Raw genomic sequence first — 19,185 nt, 5'->3', positions numbered from 1 at the left:
CAGCCTAACCCAAAACCTGTGGCTCCTACAGTGCTGCCGAGCCACACACACAGAGAAAGGAAATAGAAATGCAGCGATGACTCAGACAGACCACACACACGTAACAAAACTGCAGATGCTATTTTAGATGTGACAGGAATAAGCATTATACATGAGACAGCTATAACTCGGTATAAAAGGGTTTTAACTGTATCACACATCAAAACTTTTAAAAGCACATTTCCATCAGTGTAGACATACGTGTTTTGCGGGCACACACCCTCATTAATGCTTCTGCCCGTTACATTATAAACAACATTTGCACCATGTTTGCGACTTTGTATCCAGAGATTGACACTGTTTTCTGAAGAAATACAAATACTGGCATTAATGGCCATTTTCCCCAAAATAAATTAGTCTTACTGCTTCAGTCAATCCTGCTTCATGACATGCAGTTTTCATTTTATCTACCATCATTTCATCAGCATGTAAACTAAACCCATAGATTTACAATAACTATAAAAGTTTGTGTCACTTAAATAACAAATATTTTGAATATTTGGTTTGCATTGTTCTTGTAAGAGCATAGCCAGTAAGCCAGTATAATCAAAATAAAACAAAATCTTTCACTCATTCTTTGCTTTCCTGAGATACATGCATGTCAATGCTGTTTTTCAAACAAAGAAGCAAGACGTTTTGGCGGTGGGGGGGGGGGGGGTGTAGGTTGCACCTTCTCATAAATTGTCTTAACACTCAGTATTCATCCCATTGTCAATAAGCAAAGAGTTACTGTGAAGATATAACAGAAAACTGAGCACTAAAAGAAAGAACTGATTAACATGACTATGTAAAAAAAAAAAATGAAATGTGCCATATTTTGTCAATTGTGATTTTTACACCCCAATCGAAATTTGTCCTCCGCTTTTAACCCATCTGTGCAGTCAGAACACACACACACACACTAGTGATTACTAGGGGGCTGTGGATCAAACGTACCCAGAGCGGTGGGCAGCCCTAGCCCGGCGCCCGGGGAGCAGTTGGGGTTAGGTGCCTTGCTCAAGGGCACCTCAGTCATGGCCTGTCTGGGAATCGAACCCACGACCCTCCGGTCACAAGACCAGTTCCCTAACCGCCAGGCCATGACTGCCCCCTGTGCAACTAACAACAACTCTAAGCAAAAAAAATTGAATGATTGATGTCGAGGTTTCGTGCGTGGGACAGAAGGAGAAGACTCCATGTCTGTGAAGGTGCTGAACACGAACGGTACATGACTGTAGCAGAGCGAAACGTCATTTAATCAGGTGATAAATCAAAGGTGAAATTCCTGTCCAGTCATATACTGCGAGGGGCCATGAAAGTGTGAGACCATAACAAGACTAGCAGAGAATACCTTTTCCTCTCAGGAAATACAGCGTTAAAAAATAAGAAGATATAAAGAAATAAATATGAGGGAAAAATTAGAAACCAATCTTGCATGACCTGTGTATTTTGGTCATTTCATTCGTAATTGACTAAAACAAAAACTCCAGCATATGAGAGCCTGCATCAAACGTACTGCACACTCTGAAGAGAGTCCGGGAATGAACAGCTAAACATAACGCATGTTTCAGTACAACTACAAACGTATTTACAAAGAACTGTAAACTCCGAAAGACAGCAGATTACATGTCCACTGGGAGCGTATGGGACTACAACCCATAATACTCAAGCCTATCTATAATGAGCACTTCCTGAATACCTGCGCCCTTACACACATGCCATGGCAGGACTGCTGGGAGACGTCATCTTTTTTTCTTTTTAAGGATGCAATTGACCCTCAGTTCCTGTTGCTTCCTCTACAGCACATAACCTTCATAGCTTTAGTGTGGACACATTATTTCACTAATCTTCCTATACATGTGAGCAGGGTAATCAAGGACAGCATAGCTTATGATGCAACACAAATGTTTAAGACCTCATGTGTCTCATAAAAGATAAAAGTTTCAACCAACAGTGATGAAGCCAAAATATACTCAGCGTACACTCCCTTAGCCAACCTGGTATGTAACCAAAGTGACATTTTATTTCAAAACACAAGAAAGGTGTACATCTGATCCAATGACTTTTAGTATTTAATATTAAATTAGCAAGGGCTTATATCTAAAATACAGTTTCCAAAATATCATTTGTGACATATATAAAGATGGTTTGTTATTGTCCAGTTCACCCATTATGACTATGTGAAAGTGGTGGCAAAGCTCAGAGGACTTAAGCGAGACACACAGTTCAGCAAAGAGCTTCTGACTTCCCAATATGTAAAATGAGCAGTTTCATCTGAGCCAAAAACTTCAGATTCATCACATTCAGGAGCACTGCATCATCGTGTGATACAAACAAAACATCCAGACAACCTTTGAAAGCAGTTTCTCACGCTTGAGTTCATTTCTGCTAGACGAGCCCTGCGTCTCCTTTAACAAGCTTTTTTTTATCATTGTCATTTTCTTCTGTACCACCTTTGCAAATCCCAAAACCGTCATCACACCTCCCACATAATACACAGAAACACACACACAAATGCATTTTGTCATGTCTTCCATCTCTAAAATGTATCTGTATGGACACAGAGCTTCCCCAAAGCTCTGCCCCAAAAATGCACGCACACACACACACGTTTCTGTTCTGGTTATTCTACACTGAGAAATGACCAGAAAAGGAAAAAGAATCATAACCAACTTCAATAATTCATCTGACACACAACAGATTAATGTTGTTTTTATTTACACTTTTGTGTCTGTTTGCATCAACAGGCTACTGTGATTGATGTATGCATCAAATTAGCAGTCAGCGATATACGGGGGTAGTCTCACATTCATTCACACTGTAGAATGCCACTGTACACGCAGCCCTGTGGTTAGCCTTGCTTGGTATTTCAAACAGGCACAATACACTCTGCCTTCCCTCTGAAATACTGTGGTGCAGTTTTCATCTCTCATGACTCATCAAACTACCCACTTCACAAGTCTGTTCAGTAAAACCACCAGTCCCCTGGTTCAGTGCAAGATGAAAATAATCTGACCAGACAAAATCACCAATCCTCTTTCTGCCCTTTATACCCAACGGCCACAGTATACCGGCAGTGACATTCTATAGCCTTCTATTTACAGAATACTACACGACATGAGACTTGAGATATGGTTCATAAACAAAAATCTAAAGTACATATTCAGAATTCAAAATAACAGAGAGCCAACCGATTATTTCAAATATAATGACTAAGGCCTCCAATACTCCAACTCCTGAGCACATTTTGAGCAGGACAGGTGTTCTTTCACTCGGAGGCAAAGTATAACACGAAACAGACAAAACGCATTTAGTCTACGGTACGATTCAACATACATTTAGTTTTAAGGTAAAATACAAGATTTCCCCAAGAGTCTCATAATAAGGGAGTTGAGCATTTGCGGTATGATCCCATACGAATCGCACCCATAACATCCTTATGAGACGGTTGTAATACATTCATTATTCTCCTCTCCTATCGCAGAGATAAACTTGTGAAAGTTTCGTAACACTTTAGGACCGCCGTAAAGAGTTCCAGGAAAAGGAAAAGAAAAACGAAAACCACGCAAAAGTACCAAACACCCGCATTTCTGTGGCGCAAGGTAAACATGTAAGAACAGGCACACACCAGCGGGGTTTCCGGGCACCAAATCAGTCCTTCACAAACGTCTCCAACACGTTTTCAACACAAATAACAACAACTATTACACAAACATGGCCTAAACCTGAGGTGGAAACGGCTCCGTTGTAACACTTTTGCTGCGGTTAACGCCACTCTGAATAGTGTATCATAACAAAAGTAACACGTTAACCTACAACAGCAACACATTAATGGGGGGGGGGTGTTACTAACTCCAGGAACGTAACCTACTAATCCAGGTTTGTCGGTCCTGTTACAAATGCGTTAACTGTCTGGACCTACAGGACGGGTAGAAGGGGTAAAGTTGTAATCAGTGCCGTCCTACTCCCGTCCGGGCCCGACACACAGGAAACGGTAACAACTAGGCGCGCCTGGCTCCATTCCCAACGTACACTGTCCTCCCACAAAGACTCCGGCTGTTTTACATGCATTCAAACATGCGAAACACTGTCCAAACAAGCGGCCAGCACATTTACATGGAGGTGAGCGATACCCGCCGGCTGTGGCAAGGCCTCCGAGGAGAAGAAAACGAGACACATGATGTAAAGTCCAGAGTCGGGCTGCGAGGACGGGCTCTTATAATCACCATTCCTCCTAAAAGTTCTGCAGTCGGACGCCGTGTTATCCAGTACTTACCGACACCATACTTCTCCTTTAACGTGGGTATCCAGCGAGTCATTCTCGTTTAAAACAAACCCCAAGAACAGCGCCTAAATGTCTTCGTCGCTCCTAGTATGCATCCACAGTTTTCGCCGCACTTTTTTTGTTTTCACTGTTGGTGTAGTGAGATGCGTCCAGCCGCCATTTTCCACCACTAACTGCTCGATCCACAAGGGGGTAGAGAGAGCAAGAACAACTTTTAGTGGTGTGGGCGGTGAGCTTCACCTAAGAGGAGCTGCTAACGTTGTTGTGGACTTCTGGTTTTGTTTGGGGCTTTTTTTTTCTTGTTGTTTATTTGTTTTTAAAATAAATAAATACTGTTCTCATCAGTTTATGAAACAGTTAATTGAAGACCACAGGTTGTTACTGCCATGCTCAGCACGATCCAGGACGAAGATTGTAACCCTGATTGGGAAGATGGGTTATAGGCGGGCCAGAACCGTGATTGCTCGACCCTAGTCTACCATTTGAGGCCCAGAGACTGCTTCCTCTAAAACAGGGACACTGACAAATATGATAAAGCTTACCAAGGATGTCTGATAAAACACGTAAAAAAATTGTTTAATCAGACAATAATTAGTATTTTCTTTGTACCAGTATGTCATGTTTGATAATAGCGTAGCAGATGGGTTCGGCGATATCCGCCCATAGCCTTATTAGCTGTTTAATGCCTTGCGAAGTTCTCAAATTATACTCGGCGTTGAACAGGATCGCCTCGACGGCCTTTTAACCATGTCCAGCTAACAGAAAACATTAATATTCAGCATAACCTTCCAACCTTGGCGATGGCTGCCCAAACAACTAATGACCATTATACCAAAGCATGTCAAATTAAGAGTAAATAAACATAAAACCAGTGGGTCGCAATGTGTCTTAAGTCACATCTCTGTGTTGCAGAGAATCAGGTGTGTAAGAAGCATCTCATCGTGCTGGTGTCAGACTGTTTTTGTAGGATGGCTACAGTATAGCCAAACCACTGGGCCCATTCGGACAGGAGCACTGTGTCCCAAACCCATGATGGCTTAGGCCCATTACTCGGTACATTAAGTATCAGCAGGGAACACAGAGTGCAGCTGGGATCCAAACCTTGGTTTCTCAGAAAGGCTGGACCTATTCACATGCTTTACAGGACTCTAAAAATGGAAGCAGGGGCTGATCAAGTGTATGCTGAAACGACGACAGGAGAACGAGTGCTTCTTTATTGTAACGTATTAGCATCAGTACTTATTATTTTAAAGGAAACAAACACATGTGTTCATGTCCATGAATCAGATCTATACATTTATTTTTTTACACTTTTTCATTTTTTTAAATGCAAAAATGAAAGATGAATGTATTTGTTCAATGCATCTAGTTTGTTAGTAGAGTGCTTTTGAACTCCAGCTCAACGGCAATCTAACACTGCAAAGTGTGTAGAGCCCCTCGCCACCACTACCACCGCCAATAAGCAAACACTCCATCAGTGGAGTGTGTCTGCTTACTGTAGAGTATTTTAGTTCTGGAGTGACCCTAACCTCAGCCTGAAAAGCTCTACAGGGAATCTCTTCAGTGACATCCTCTTGGGTGGGTGGGTGACCAGGCTAAATCTGAGTAGGTTCCTAAGACATCATGCACTTATACTGACAAAAGAAAAAAAGCACCTCTCCCAGTCCAAGTACATTGAAAGATCTTTAAAAACAGTGAGAAGTTGATCTGGCCAACAGAGGCCACAGAACACACCAGCCACTTACACTTAACACAATGCTCACATCAAGCATATTAATGAATCTGTCTATCAATTTTCCTCAAATTACTATGTGGCAATATCTTTACCTCCAGCATCCTGTACAAATCCGCTCTCTACTTAAATGCATGACAGTGTGCGCTCCAACCAGCAGAGGGTGCTGTTAGTCTCATTTCTCCAACAGCCACCCATCTCCCTTCCAACCTGTGGGGTTGACAGGAAGTCTGCTAAACAGATACGCCGATGTGTGATGGGGTCTGCGGGTTATATTCAGTTACTGCATTTCTATTTTTATTTCTAAGTTAAAATGAAAAAACAAACTGCTATGGTTACTGAAGAAACGCAGTAACAGTGACGCTTGTCTCTGCCTTGAGCAATATGAGGACATGAATATTAGTTTCCAGTGTGCCTTGTGCTTGCATAGATATATGTATTATAATGTGTAATGCACTCTCTGGTACTGCATACACTTGTATGGGTGTGTTGTTTAATGGTTAGTCTAATGGTTGGTGCACATGGACCATTGCAGAAATGCAGGGTCACACAGTCAGGGCCAAACACTCAACAACAATAGGAGGGTCAGTGTGCCAGGTCTTGATTTGTGAGTGTGTTGTTTAGGGCTAAGGCTGAGTCAGGAGAAATCAGGAAGTTCAGGTGTTGTGCTGTGCTCAAAAACCATACCAGAAGACTCCTCAGTTCTTCAGAATGCTGTCCTCAAGGCTCAGAACATTTTAGTGGGTGACGCTCATTAGAGCGAGTCTTAAGCACATCATGTGGGTAATGCTGACGTCAGCCTGAACAAGCTCATCCTCTCATACCCTGCCTGACGGCTGTGTTCGGCTCAGTGTGTCCAAAGTCACAAGGCAAGCACAGAGCCCTAGACTTCAAATTCACCCACTCTTTCCTCACTCTTTCCTCAACATTGCTTGGAAGAAGTAGCTGTTCTTTACATTTTGAATTTACATGTTTATATACCTATAATTTTATATACTTATACTTTTTGTTTGGTCATAATACGAGCATAAGGGGGTCCTTTAGATATTACACTTTGGAGAACCCTCAATAAAGCTGATAAATTGAGAAAAAGCGGTTGTGAGTGTTCTAACCATTATTGTGATTGTGGTTTAGATTAAGCTCCAGGTTTGTGTCTGTGGTCCACATATTGGCAAACAGCTACCAAACATAATTACACACTATTTTGTTTCTACGTAAAATGTTTCTGGTGAAATAAAACAGTTGCTGTTGTGATTTATTTATCTGGCATTGATAAAAGCTTGTTTGTGTTAGAGATGTTAAGATGTGGTGTTTCCATAACGCTGATGGGAACTCACTGCTGTGCATCTCTTTCTGTGCACATATCTGTAAACACAAGAGGAATGTCAAATTCAATCAGAGAAAGTAAGATAAAAAAGCACACACACACACACACACACACACACCAACAAATGTTCTGTCTATAGTAGATGTTCAGCTTTTCTGTAAGTCTTTTGTTCATTCTGTGAGACATGCACAGTCATATTCATGCTTGACTGGAGATCGCACCACCAGGCGCTCCTCACAGAGAGAAAGAGACAGAGAAAGAAAAAAGAGAAATAGAGAGGGAGAGAAAGGAAAAATAGACGAAAGAGGACCCTTCTTACCAGTTGCAGTAAGAGGGTGTATACAATGGTTCCACTATACAGAATAATATTTCAGACTGCTCTGTTCCCTTTGGGACTGCACGACTTTCAGGTAAACAACATTCTTTTCATAATAGCAGCTGCTGTCATGTATGTTCATTATTTGATCTGCTCACTTTTTTTTTAATGCATAAATGTTAGTATACCTCACTCCACGCTGCTGTCTAATGCCCTGTGTGTGATACATTTATGACGTTTCTGTGTTGTAGAGGAAGACTCAAACGTTTCTCATTTCATTTGTTCTTCTTCTTTCCTGTGCATATTCTATGTTGCAGGCGGTTGCTGGGACAACGGTTGAGTAAGGCTTTAAATGTCTTTGAATGCATAAAAGTGTACGTGTGTGTGCGAAGGGTCACTATGGATGTGAAATCTGAGACTCAGCAATGGCTACCCAAGCTCCGCGGTCGGGCTGGGGGCAGGAGCGTGTCTGTCCTGCCTGATGCCCCAGCATGGAGGAGATCTGGAGACAAGTGTTCCTGTGAGAGGCTGGCAGTGCAGGTGAACAGGGCCCCTCGTGATGTTCGTCCGTGGAGCTGTATCGAAGGCGAGCTCGCAGACGCCTGGCTGCCACCTCCTGAGCAGCTCTGGGCTCGCCCCACCCAATCACAGCGTCCTGCGTTTGCCCAGCGAACCGCATCTGTGCCCGTCCTGATGAATGTGGTGGGCGGTGAATCCTCCTACTACCTGGACTACCCGTATGACCACCGTGGGGGGCGGGACCCGAGTGTCAGCCCCAGCGTGGGAGACGGCTCTCTGGGCAGCCTGGATTCGCTGGACTCCCAGACCGGACTGGAGACCACAGAGATGGCTCGGATGAAGGTGGGGCCCATCACGCAAAAAGCCAAGCTCTGCTACCTCGCTCCTGTCCAGGTGGGCTGGCTGCCCCTACGGAGACGTGTGGTGACAAATGACAGCCTTAACTATGCCCATGGCCATGACAGCAGCACCAGCCAGGTAAGAACACCAACCACAGCAGAGCAGAGGACTATAAAGTGAAGATTTGTATAGAAATGGTGCGTAGAGCAAAATTAAAGAATGGATGGTTAACTCACTTTTGCTACAAAGAAATGTTCATGTTTAGTGTTTGGGTAAAGTGCTTTCAGCTTGGCAGAGAGGTCCTCCTCTTCCCTTTGCTCCGCTTCTCTGCTACATCCTCGCATGACACAATATGCCTCTGTTTCCTGTCCGTGGGGGATAGCCAATCAAATGAGTCATCCTCTTCCTCTGCCAGGTTTGATTTAGTGCTGTCTCTCTATCAGAGATGGAGATGAAAGTGAGAGAGAGAAAGAGAGAGAGAGAGAAAGAGAGAAAGAGAGAGGTAGACAGAGAGAGCGAGAGGAATCTGGCTATGGCAAAAGTGTAACATGCAGAACTCAAGCCCATGCAAACATGCTCCAGCAAGCATCTGGGATTAAAGATCTTAGTCAGCAGAAAGAGAAGGCCACTCTGTGCAGGCAGGAGAGTGATTAAGATCACCTGTACAGGCAGAAGAGTGATTAAAATCCACCTGCACCGGTATTAGAGTGATTAGGCACACCTGCACACTGATCCAACAACAGACACAACAGGAAAACGTGATCTAGACTAAGCACCCCTGCATGTGTGGTACTGAGATGTTTAATAACAGCTTCTTTCGTGAGCTTTTTCAAAACATTTTCTCCAACCCTGAAGGTAAGGCTGAAGGTAAGGTTTCCTTGCCACACAACTAATTTGATTCCAAAATGCAGATCAGAGTATAAAAATGCAGAAACACCATAGAATCCAAAATGCAGCCTGCATATCCAAAACCCCTTCACTTTTACCCTTGACCAGAACATGACCAAGAAGACACAGGGCTGAAGATATACAAGCTCATGTTCAGAGAAGTGTTAAAAACAATGATCATAAACATTATTATGACATATTAGTACTGGGGAACAAAAGACAGCAGTGTAGACATGTTACACTTGACCCTGAGTTATGTTGTATGAAAGAGATCTCTCTAAGATCATACCCAGGGACAATCATGGTAGAAAAGCTATCAAACCTAAAGCAGATAACCACAACAACAAGTTTTTTAATGATAAAATAAGAAACATTAGACTTAACATCAATATCCAAAAGTTAGATAATAAGACAATGCTCTTATGTCCACACTTAAAAACAAGTTGTTTATTCTGTCACAATCAAATACATTTGATCTTAAAACACTTGAGGAAACACATGAGATCTGGTATTTTTGTAATCTTGACTCTTTGTCAGCTGACATTCATCTGTGTATCAGTTGACCTAGTTCAAGTAGTGAATATCCTCTCTGTCACATTTCCAAAATCACTAAAAACAACAGTACATTTTTCTATTACCGGTAATTTTTATTGATTGTTACTTTAATATTTAAATGCATTTTTCTATGTCATTTTTAAATTTAATTTGAGGCCCCCCAAACTTTGATGTGTAGCCAAGAGCCTCGGTTAGGATGCGAACACTTTGGGGAGAAGTGGAACTTCGGTCTGAGCGCCTGTCACACGTCACCCTGATGGAGCACGTGTGCACGCATACGAAGGACTTTATGTGACTTTTCTGGTGCAGGTGAATCAGAAGACCTCCGCAGATCTAGTTCCGAGTTGCAGTTCTGTCCAGTCAAATGGATTGGGACCAGGAGGTAAGTACAAATGAAACCGATGAAAATCTATAAAGGCTTGTAATGTGCTGTATATGAAACAAGTAAAACTGCTGGTAATTAAAAGTACATCTAGTGGATTTTACTAGATTTTTTTGTAAGCCCTCATTTTTTTCCCCGCTGATACATTTCCCAAAGTGCTCCACCGTATGCTTGCAAAACTCAAGTACTAAAGTGGAAAAAACCTGAATTATGTAAATAACTCATGGAAATTAGCTGGCCTGGCTCATTTGAATGTCTGTTGTTCAACTGTGATAGGCTATTTGTATTTAAATCAATCAGCCTGCTGACAGAGAGAAGGAAAGAACAGGAAAAAGATCAAAGCTACTCTGCACTCAGCCTTGGTGTGTCGCCGTAATGGGGAATTGAGGTTGAATTAGTGCTTGGTGTAATGGGAGGAGCAACACTAGTGTGGGAGAGGCAGCACTAGCGTGGGTGGGGATGCTCTAGTGTGGGTGGAGCAGCACTAGTGTGGGTGGGGCAGCACTAGTGTAGGTGGGGATGCTCTAGTGTGGGTGGAGCAGCACTAGTGTGGGTGGGGCAGCACTAGTGTAGGTGGGGATGCTCTAGTGTGGGTGGAGCAGCACTAGTGTGGGTGGAGCAGCACTAGTGTGGGTGGGGCAGCACTAGTGTAGGTGGGGATGCTCTAGTGTGGGTGGAGCAGCACTAGTGTGGGTGGGGATGCTCTAGTGTGGGTGGAGCAGCACTAATATGGGTGGGGATGCTCTAGTGTGGGTGGAGCAGCACTAATGTGGGTGGGGATGCTCTAGTGTGGGTGGAGCAGCACTAGTGTGGGTGGGGATGCTCTAGTGTGGGTGGAGCAGCATTAGTGTGGGTGGGGATGCTCTAGTGTGGGTGGAGCAGCACTAGTGTGTGTGGGGATGCTCTAGTGTGGGTTGAGCAGCACTAGTGTGGGTGGAGCAGCACTAGTGTGGGTGGAGCAGCACTAGTGTGGGTGGAGCAGCACTAGTGTGGGTGGAGCAGCACTAATGTGGGTGGAGCAGCACTAGTGTGGGTGGAGCAGCACTAGTGTGGGTGGAGCAGCACTAGTGTGTGTGGGGATGCTCTAGTGTGGGTGGAGCAGCACTAGTGTGTGTGGGGATGCTCTAGTGTGGGTGGAGCAGCACTAGTGTGTGTGGGGATGCTCTAGTGTGGGTGGAGCAGCACTAGTGTGTGGGGGGATGCTCTAGTATGGGTGGAGCAGCACTAGTGTGTGTGGGGATGCTCTAGTGTGGGTGGAGCAGCACTAGTGTGTGTGGGGATGCTCTAGTGTGGGTGGAGCAGCACTAGTGTGTGGGGGGATGCTCTAGTGTGGGTGGAGCAGCACTAGTGTGTGTGGGGATGCTCTAGTGTGGGTGGAGCAGCACTAGCCTTACTGCCAGGTACATTTGTAGCCTGTGGGTTGCACTAATGCATAAATCATTTTGGTGTGTAAGACAATGAGTTGGTACACTGCTTTCCAAATGCACACACGGGCGATCTGTAAGCCTGGACAGTTACACACACACACACACACACACACACACACACACACACACACACACACACACATACACGCACACACATAGACACATAGACACATGCACATAAGCAGTGTCATTAACTCAGAATACATAAGTCATTGGAACACATAGGGTTGCCAGGTCTGCATCCTTTCACTCCCCATATATTTCTCAGCCCTTCTCCTGGTATGGAGGCCAAATTAGCTGAGCCCCAGTGTCAAAACTCAAGCAAGTAGCTGAACTCTTGACAGGGTCTGAGTTTCACCTGGCCACGGCATGCATTTGGAAGAAGGAGATTCTGTTGTTTGACAGTCGGGTGTTCACAAATATAAGACACAAAAAACTAAAAAAATTAATTATTGGCACCTTTAATGTCAATCAACGGTAGGGTCACATCACCATGGTTACTGGAACATGGTGCAATCCATCATTAAGAGGTGGGGTTGCAAGCAACTCCCTTGCACCTGTCAGGTAAAAAATATACCTCCATATCTCTGTCTCTCTCCCTCTGTCTATCTCTCTTTCCATCTCTCTCTTTTTCTCTCCCTCTACCTCTCTCTCAATCTCTCTCTCTCACTTACTCTGTCTATCTCTCTCTCTGTCTATCTCTGTCTCATACTTTGCCTTTCTAAGTCTGACAGCTCAGACATGCACACAAACATATACATGCATAAACACAAGAACACACACACACTCACACACACACACACACACACACACACACACACAAACCTCTCTTAGCTACACCTGAATCTAATAACAGCATCCTGGTTTGGTCAACACAGGCAGTACCCTGTTGACTGTGTAAACATGCACAGTATGAGTATGACAGTGAGTTAAATGGCTCTTTTAGTTTTCACTCAGAAAATATAATTACCACTTAATCCTTCACATGCGCTCAGCTAAACCACAGCAATCCCTCCTCTCTCACACGCAGACGGGGAGGCTGAGGGGAGAGGATCTGGCATAACATCTGGATCCCAGAACCCAGGGAGCACCAGGGACCAGCCCCCTCCACAGGTAGGTGCCCCTCATCGCTGTCTAGAACTTCCATCATCACACTCTCCACCTGCATCCCATTCACAGCACGTGTGTGTGTGTGTGTGTGTGTGTGTGTGTGTGTGTGTGTGTGTGTGTGTGTGTGTGTGTGTGTGTGTGTGTGTGTGTGTGTGTGTGTGTGTGTGTGTGTGATATTAGATATAACGAGGACTTGAACTAAGATCTAACTAATTAAATTTTTTATTAGATGAATAATTTAAATTGTTTATTATTGTGTATTTGGAATTGTTTATTATTATTCAGAACTGTTTATTTCTCCCTCTCATTGGTTCAGGATTGCGTTTGACATCAGCAGTGTAATTTTTCGGTGTCAATCTCCCATATGTACACACTCAGTCATCTTGCTGTCTGCATATATGTGTCTACATGTGTATGCTTTGTGTGTTTGTTTGAACCCCAGGGCACGTTTCATGTGTGCTCTGATGATGAGATTGCTCTCTGATTGGATTGCTTTGTCTCACTCTCTGATGATGGGATTGCTCTGTGTCTCACCCTGGTGATGGGATTGCTCTGTGTCTCACTCTGGTGATGGGATTTCTCTGTGTCTCACTCTGGTGATGGGATTTCTCTGTGTCTCACCCTGGTGATGGGATTGCTCTGTGTCTCACCCTGGTGATGGGATTACTCTGTGTCTCACTCTGGTGATGGGATTACTCTGTGTCTCACTCTGGTGATGGGATTACTCTGTGTCTCACTCTGGTGATGGGATTTCTCTGTGTCTCACTCTGATGATGAGATTGCTCTCTGATTGGATTGCTCTGTCTCACTCTCTGTTATGGGATGGCTCTATGTCTCACTCTCTGATGATGAAATTGATCTGTGTTTCATTCTCTGATTATGAGATTGCGGGGGAGAGGAGATGGGAGAGGGGAGTGGAGGAGAGGGGAGGACAGGGGAGAGGAGAGTGGAGTAGAGGGGACTGAATGACAGCGGAGAGGGGACTGGACGACAGGGGAGAGGGCAGTGGAGGAGAGGGGAGAGGGGAGTGGACGACAGGGGAGAGGGGAGTGGAGGACAGGGGAGAGGGGAGTGGAGGAGAGGGGAGAGGGGAGTGGAGGAGAGGGGAGAGGGGAGTGGAGGAGAGGGGAGAGGGGAGTGGAGGAGAGGGGAGTGGACGACAGGGGAGAGGGGAGTGGAGGAGAGGGGAGAGGGGAGTGGAGGAGAGGGGAGTGGACGACAGGGGAGAGGGGAGTGGAGGACAGGGGAGAGGGGAGTGGAGGAGAGGGGAGTGGAGGACAGGGGAGAGGGGAGTGGAGGAGAGGGGAGAGGGGAGTGGAGGAGAGGGGAGAGGGGAGTGGAGGAGAGGGGAGAGGGGACTGGACGACAGGGGAGAGGGGAGTGGAGGAGAGGGGAGGGGGGAGTGGAGGAGAGGGGAGAGGGGAGTGGAGGAGAGGGGAGAGGGGAGTGGAGGAGAGGGGAGTGGACGACAGGGGAGAGGGGAGTGGAGGAGAGGGGAGAGGGGACTGGACGACAGGGGAGAGGGGAGTGGAGGAGAGGGGAGTGGACGACAGGGGAGAGGGGAGTGGAGGAGAGGGGAGTGGACGACAGGGGAGAGGGGAGTGGAGGAGAGGGGAGAGGGGACTGGACGACAGGGGAGAGGGGAGTGGAGGACAGGGGAGAGGGGAGTGGAGGAGAGGGGAGAGGGGAGTGGAGGAGAGGGGAGTGGACGACAGGGGAGAGGGGAGTGGAGGAGAGGGGAGAGGGGACTGGACGACAGGGGAGAGGGGAGTGGAGGAGAGGGGAGAGGGGAGTGGAGGAGAGGGGAGTGGAGGAGAGGGGAGGGGGGAGTGGGGAGGGAGATGACAGCAGGGGAGGAAGAAACAATGGAAGTAACCTCTAAGACTCTATTCCCATAGTTTTGTGGTGTATAGACTTATATTTAAACCCAGAAGCCTCCACGTTGTCTCTGAATCTAAAGAGACAGACTACCTGGTGTTTACTAGGTCAGCCAGACAGAGTGTGAGAGATTTCTGTTATAGCCACTGTGTTAGTACACTGGGTCAGTGAGAGAGATTAAGCATACACAATGATGAGGAATTTCCACAGACTGTAAACACATGAGCCTCATGGCCTGATGTTGATGAGGCTACATCACCCAATGCGGAGAATCGCCCACAAATCTCTTGTGATGCTTGAGCAAATAATAAAGATGAGTTTTGGCTTCAAACTTAATTAATTTACCACTGATTTCCCTTGACACTGAAGCAGTTACCATGGTAACGGTGAAAGCCCCTTCGGGTCTGGAAGTAGCACAATCGAAAATTCTGAGGAAGTCGGTTGCGAGCGTGTGAGTGTGTGTGTGTGTGTGTGTGTGTGTGTGTGTGTGTGTGTGTGTGAGTGTGAGGAGCGGAAATGAGCCCTTTGTCGTCATAAAGTACAAATTTGGGCTTTTAACATGTGAATCTGATGATCCTTTGCCAGACTGCAGGCAAGAAGAGCATCTCGCCATCAGATGGAGACCAAGGCGCAATACACGACTGGACCACTAGGGTGCAGATGCCTGAGTCTGAGAACAGCAAGCTGCCACCCAGCAACTTTATGGGTTGCAACACATTAGTGCACCGACGAGGAAGTGCTCCCCAGTCATCTCCTCTCACAGCGCCCCCTACTGGTAGCAGCTCCACTCCCAAACACAGCAGCTCTTTATCTTCCATTACCATCACCTCCAGGATGGTGGGGCGCTCCTCAAGTCTGCCTGACACAAGCTGCCCTCCAGAGGCTGGAGGGGTGTCAACTGGTCTCATGGCCATCAACACTCCCCCTACTGACCATGCTAAGTATCCACACTCCCACTACCTGAGGCAAATCATGACTCAGAGGAAAGCTCTGATGATCAAAGTTACTGAGCACAGAGCACAAGCCAGACCAGTTATCCAGTCCAGTGATAAAAGCACTTACCCTGCCCCATCTAATCAGAATCAAAACTTCTCCAAGCTGACCACTAGAGGGAGCTTCGTTCCTCCAACATCTAACTTCAACGACACGAAGAACCATACCTCACCAGCCTCATTAAATATAACTGGCAGAGATAGCCATGCACCAGTCATCTCTAATGCAAGCTGCAGAGATAGACCTTCTCTGGAATCCAGTCAACCTATTCGAGAGCCCCAGACGTCTGTGGTGCTCAGGCGAAAACCCACTATCCTCAAGGTGGGTGATCAGAGAGACCTGCTTACTGGGGAGAGCAAAGGGTGCGTAGCTCCCCCAGAACACAGGCACAGCTACACCGCAGGGCTTTACACCACCCGTCCAGCATCAGACGCCAGCAGACCGACAATCGTTAACGCTAAACTGCCGACAGCTAACGATCTTTCCAGCACCGAGGTCGGGTCAGCACAACCAGAAGGGAGGAGGAAGGAGGAATTCCACAGATCCACATTGTCTGTGCAGCTAAGAAGCACAAACTCAAGCCCAGCAGAGAAGCCCAGCGCCGGGGTGGCCCTGCGGCCCCAGAGACCTGCCAGCTGTTACGCCAGCTTGTTTAATCCCAGTGAACCGAGAGCTAATGTTGGTACAGATCCAGGACTTCAGAGTTGGAGCTTCACATTTCCCCGGAAGACCAATACTGACCCAGGGAGCCCCAGTACCAGTAGCTCAAACCAGCACTGTAGCACTGAAGGAGAGACTGGGAGCTGTGGTGTGGCTTGGGACGTGGAGCAGAGTGAGAGGGTCTGTGCTCAGCCTCTCACTCTCATCAGAGTGCCAGGCAAGAAACCTTCAGCCTTCCACCAGGCTGCACACATGCACACACACACATGCACACCTGCACACGCACACACCTGTACACGCACACATACACACCTGTACACACACACATACACACGTGTACACGCACACATACACACATGCACACCTGTACACGCACACACACACACCTGTACACGCACACATGCACACCTGTACACGCACACATGCACACCTGTACACGCACACATGCACACCTGTACACGCACACATGCACACATGTACACCTGTACACGCACACATGCACACCTGTACACCTGTACACGCACACATGCACACCTGTACACACACATGCACACCTGTACACGCACACATGCAGACATACAGACGTTTGAGCTGTTACACTGTTTAGATTTCATGTTCTCTTTAATGCATAATTGATGTGCATTATAGTGAGTGAGTTTCTTTTCAAATAATGATATACTGAGGTAGATGATTACCCAAGATCCTTCTCTCTCTCTCTCTCTCTCTCTCTCTCTCTCTCTCTCTCTTTCACTTTTGCCTTGTTTGATTTTCCCACATAGTTCTTCGCATGCATAATCTATTACTAACCTGACTCAAGCAATTCTGCAGTGCTACCTTGGGAATTTAGGGATGTCAAAGTTCAAAAGCGACACATTTCACCACTAACATGCATATTTACAAACACATATCAATACACAGAGGTGTCAATTCCAGGTTCAGAAAGTAAAAGTCCTCACCAGGATTTTGCTCAGGCTTCCTGGATTGTGTTGATTGCACTAATTTTACCTGGATTGCACTAATTAGAAAATCTGGTGAGGACTTTTACTTTCTGAACCTGGAATTGACACCTCTGTCAATACAAATGCATGTATATTATTGAAAGAAGTACATGATCTGATCTATTATCTGGTCTATGTAGTGGTCTATGTAGTGGTCTATGTAGTGGTCTATGTAGTAGGGCACCAGTGAATCATAAACCTAGTGAGTTGGCCGTGAGATTTGCTGAGAGCACAGTGGACATGATGTGGGTAACACCATCTCCCCTCCCAGAACCCTCCACCCGTGCCACTCACCACGCTATACTGGCCCTGAACGCAGCCGCAGTCATAGCCAACGTGAAGGCCCAGGGGCGGCAGAGAAGGGAAGCGCAGGCTGACGAGAGCAGCAGGAGGGCGGAGCAGCCGGCAGCCCCCAGCACCCTCACAGGTAGACACCCCCCCTCCACTCACACCCCCCCCACTCACCCCCCTCCACCATTTAGCCAATTAGCTTTAAACATGTGATCAGGCATTTAAATTGCTATTGTGTGTCTAGGCATTGTTATAGTTGGTATTGTCTGAATAAGCATTTTAAATTGCTTATTGTCAGGAAGTCTGATCCTATACATAAAAGCCAAGAATAAGAATGCGGAAAAATGGCTTTCACAGCACGTAGCGTTGCAGTGATAATATTGAGACAGGTGTAAATACACCCAGTTATTTCCAGCTTCCAAGAGGCTGCAAAGAGCATAGTAGCAAGGACTCTAGTGAGGGTACATCATGCTTGACCCTGCCACCTGGACCTGCCCCAACACGTGCAACAAGGCACCATAACTTAACAGGGTCAACAGGCAAAAGACCTCCTGCTTCAGTGGAAATGCAACACAGAACAAATGCACATTTTAAATGGAGCGTTTTTATTCATCATGCACCTGGCATACAGTAACTGGCTTTAATAACTAATTATTTTTTTAAGTTAAGGTTAATTATTTAATTGACCTTTAAAAGTTAATTTAAATTGAATTCATGTGAAGGTGGTAGGTTGAAGGTAATGTCATGCAGATATAGAGGTGAGTAGATGTCTGTGTGCGTACTGTGGAGAGTCCTTGTACATGACCCTGCTGGAGAGGCTTGAGTGAAAAACGCCCTGGACCCTTTGTGCCCGTTCGCTCTGACCCTCTCAAGAGAGACAGGCAAGTGTGTACACCGATAGACTTGTGTAAGCTCAGTCAGTTGGAGATGTCATATGTCATAGCTCAGTCCCAGTGAAGGGTAACCTCTGCAATACTAAACCTTTTGACAGGGGGCGCTCTTGCAACTTGTAAATGTGTGTGGTGTGACATCAGAGAGCAGTGGAGGTGATGTGATGGGCAGCAGCGAGGAGAGGGTAGGAGTGTCCTGTCCTTGTGTGAGAGAGAGAGAGAGAGAGAGAGAGAGAGAGAGAGAGAGAGAGAGAGAGCGAGAGAGCGCACTGTGTATATAGTGTTCCAGCTGTGACCCACCCAACAACACAGCCGGAGCTTCAGCCACGCCACACACGCCACACAAACCACACACTCCGCACACACACACGCCACACACGCCACACACGCCACACACGCCGCACACACCGCACACACCACACACTCCGCACACACCACACACGCCACACACGCCACACACTCCGCACACTCCGCACACGCCGCACACTCCGCACACTCCACACACTCCGCACACACCACACACGCCGCACACACCACACACGCCACACACACACACACACACACCACACACTCCGCA

The 19,185-nt window shown here is 46.3% G+C and overlaps 2 protein-coding genes across 9 annotated transcripts in view; one reads left to right on the top strand and one right to left on the bottom strand.

The window, feature by feature from the left end:
• Positions 1-4,556, bottom strand: part of dock1 (dedicator of cytokinesis 1) — a 196,447-nt gene extending 191,891 nt beyond the window's left edge. Inside the window, exon 1 of one of the 2 annotated variants that reach the window (XM_077000004.1) lies at positions 4,295-4,556. In XM_077000004.1, the coding sequence (XP_076856119.1) occupies positions 4,295-4,337 (43 nt within the window). In that variant the 5' untranslated portion in view covers positions 4,338-4,556. The remainder of the gene's footprint in view (positions 1-4,294) is intronic. The other variant, XM_077000005.1, reaches the window with a different exon arrangement.
• A 2,979-nt stretch (positions 4,557-7,535) lies between these two features.
• The window catches only part of c3h10orf90 (chromosome 3 C10orf90 homolog), a 21,884-nt gene continuing 10,234 nt past the window's right edge, over positions 7,536-19,185 (top strand). For all 7 annotated transcript variants that reach the window (XM_077000001.1, XM_077000002.1, XM_077000000.1 and 4 more), the window contains exons 1-6: positions 7,536-7,772; positions 7,996-8,674; positions 10,289-10,361; positions 12,819-12,901; positions 15,362-16,646; positions 17,699-17,854. In XM_077000001.1, the coding sequence (XP_076856116.1) occupies positions 8,078-8,674; positions 10,289-10,361; positions 12,819-12,901; positions 15,362-16,646; positions 17,699-17,854 (2,194 nt within the window). In that variant the 5' untranslated portion in view covers positions 7,536-7,772; positions 7,996-8,077. The remainder of the gene's footprint in view (positions 7,773-7,995; positions 8,675-10,288; positions 10,362-12,818; positions 12,902-15,361; positions 16,647-17,698; positions 17,855-19,185) is intronic.

The sequence above is a fragment of the Brachyhypopomus gauderio genome, chromosome 3, assembly GCF_052324685.1.
Source record: "Brachyhypopomus gauderio isolate BG-103 chromosome 3, BGAUD_0.2, whole genome shotgun sequence".
NCBI classification, from domain to species: Eukaryota; Metazoa; Chordata; class Actinopteri; order Gymnotiformes; family Hypopomidae; genus Brachyhypopomus; species Brachyhypopomus gauderio.
The sequence above is the reverse complement of the archived record's forward strand: the minus strand, read 5'-3'. Positions and strand labels throughout refer to the sequence as shown.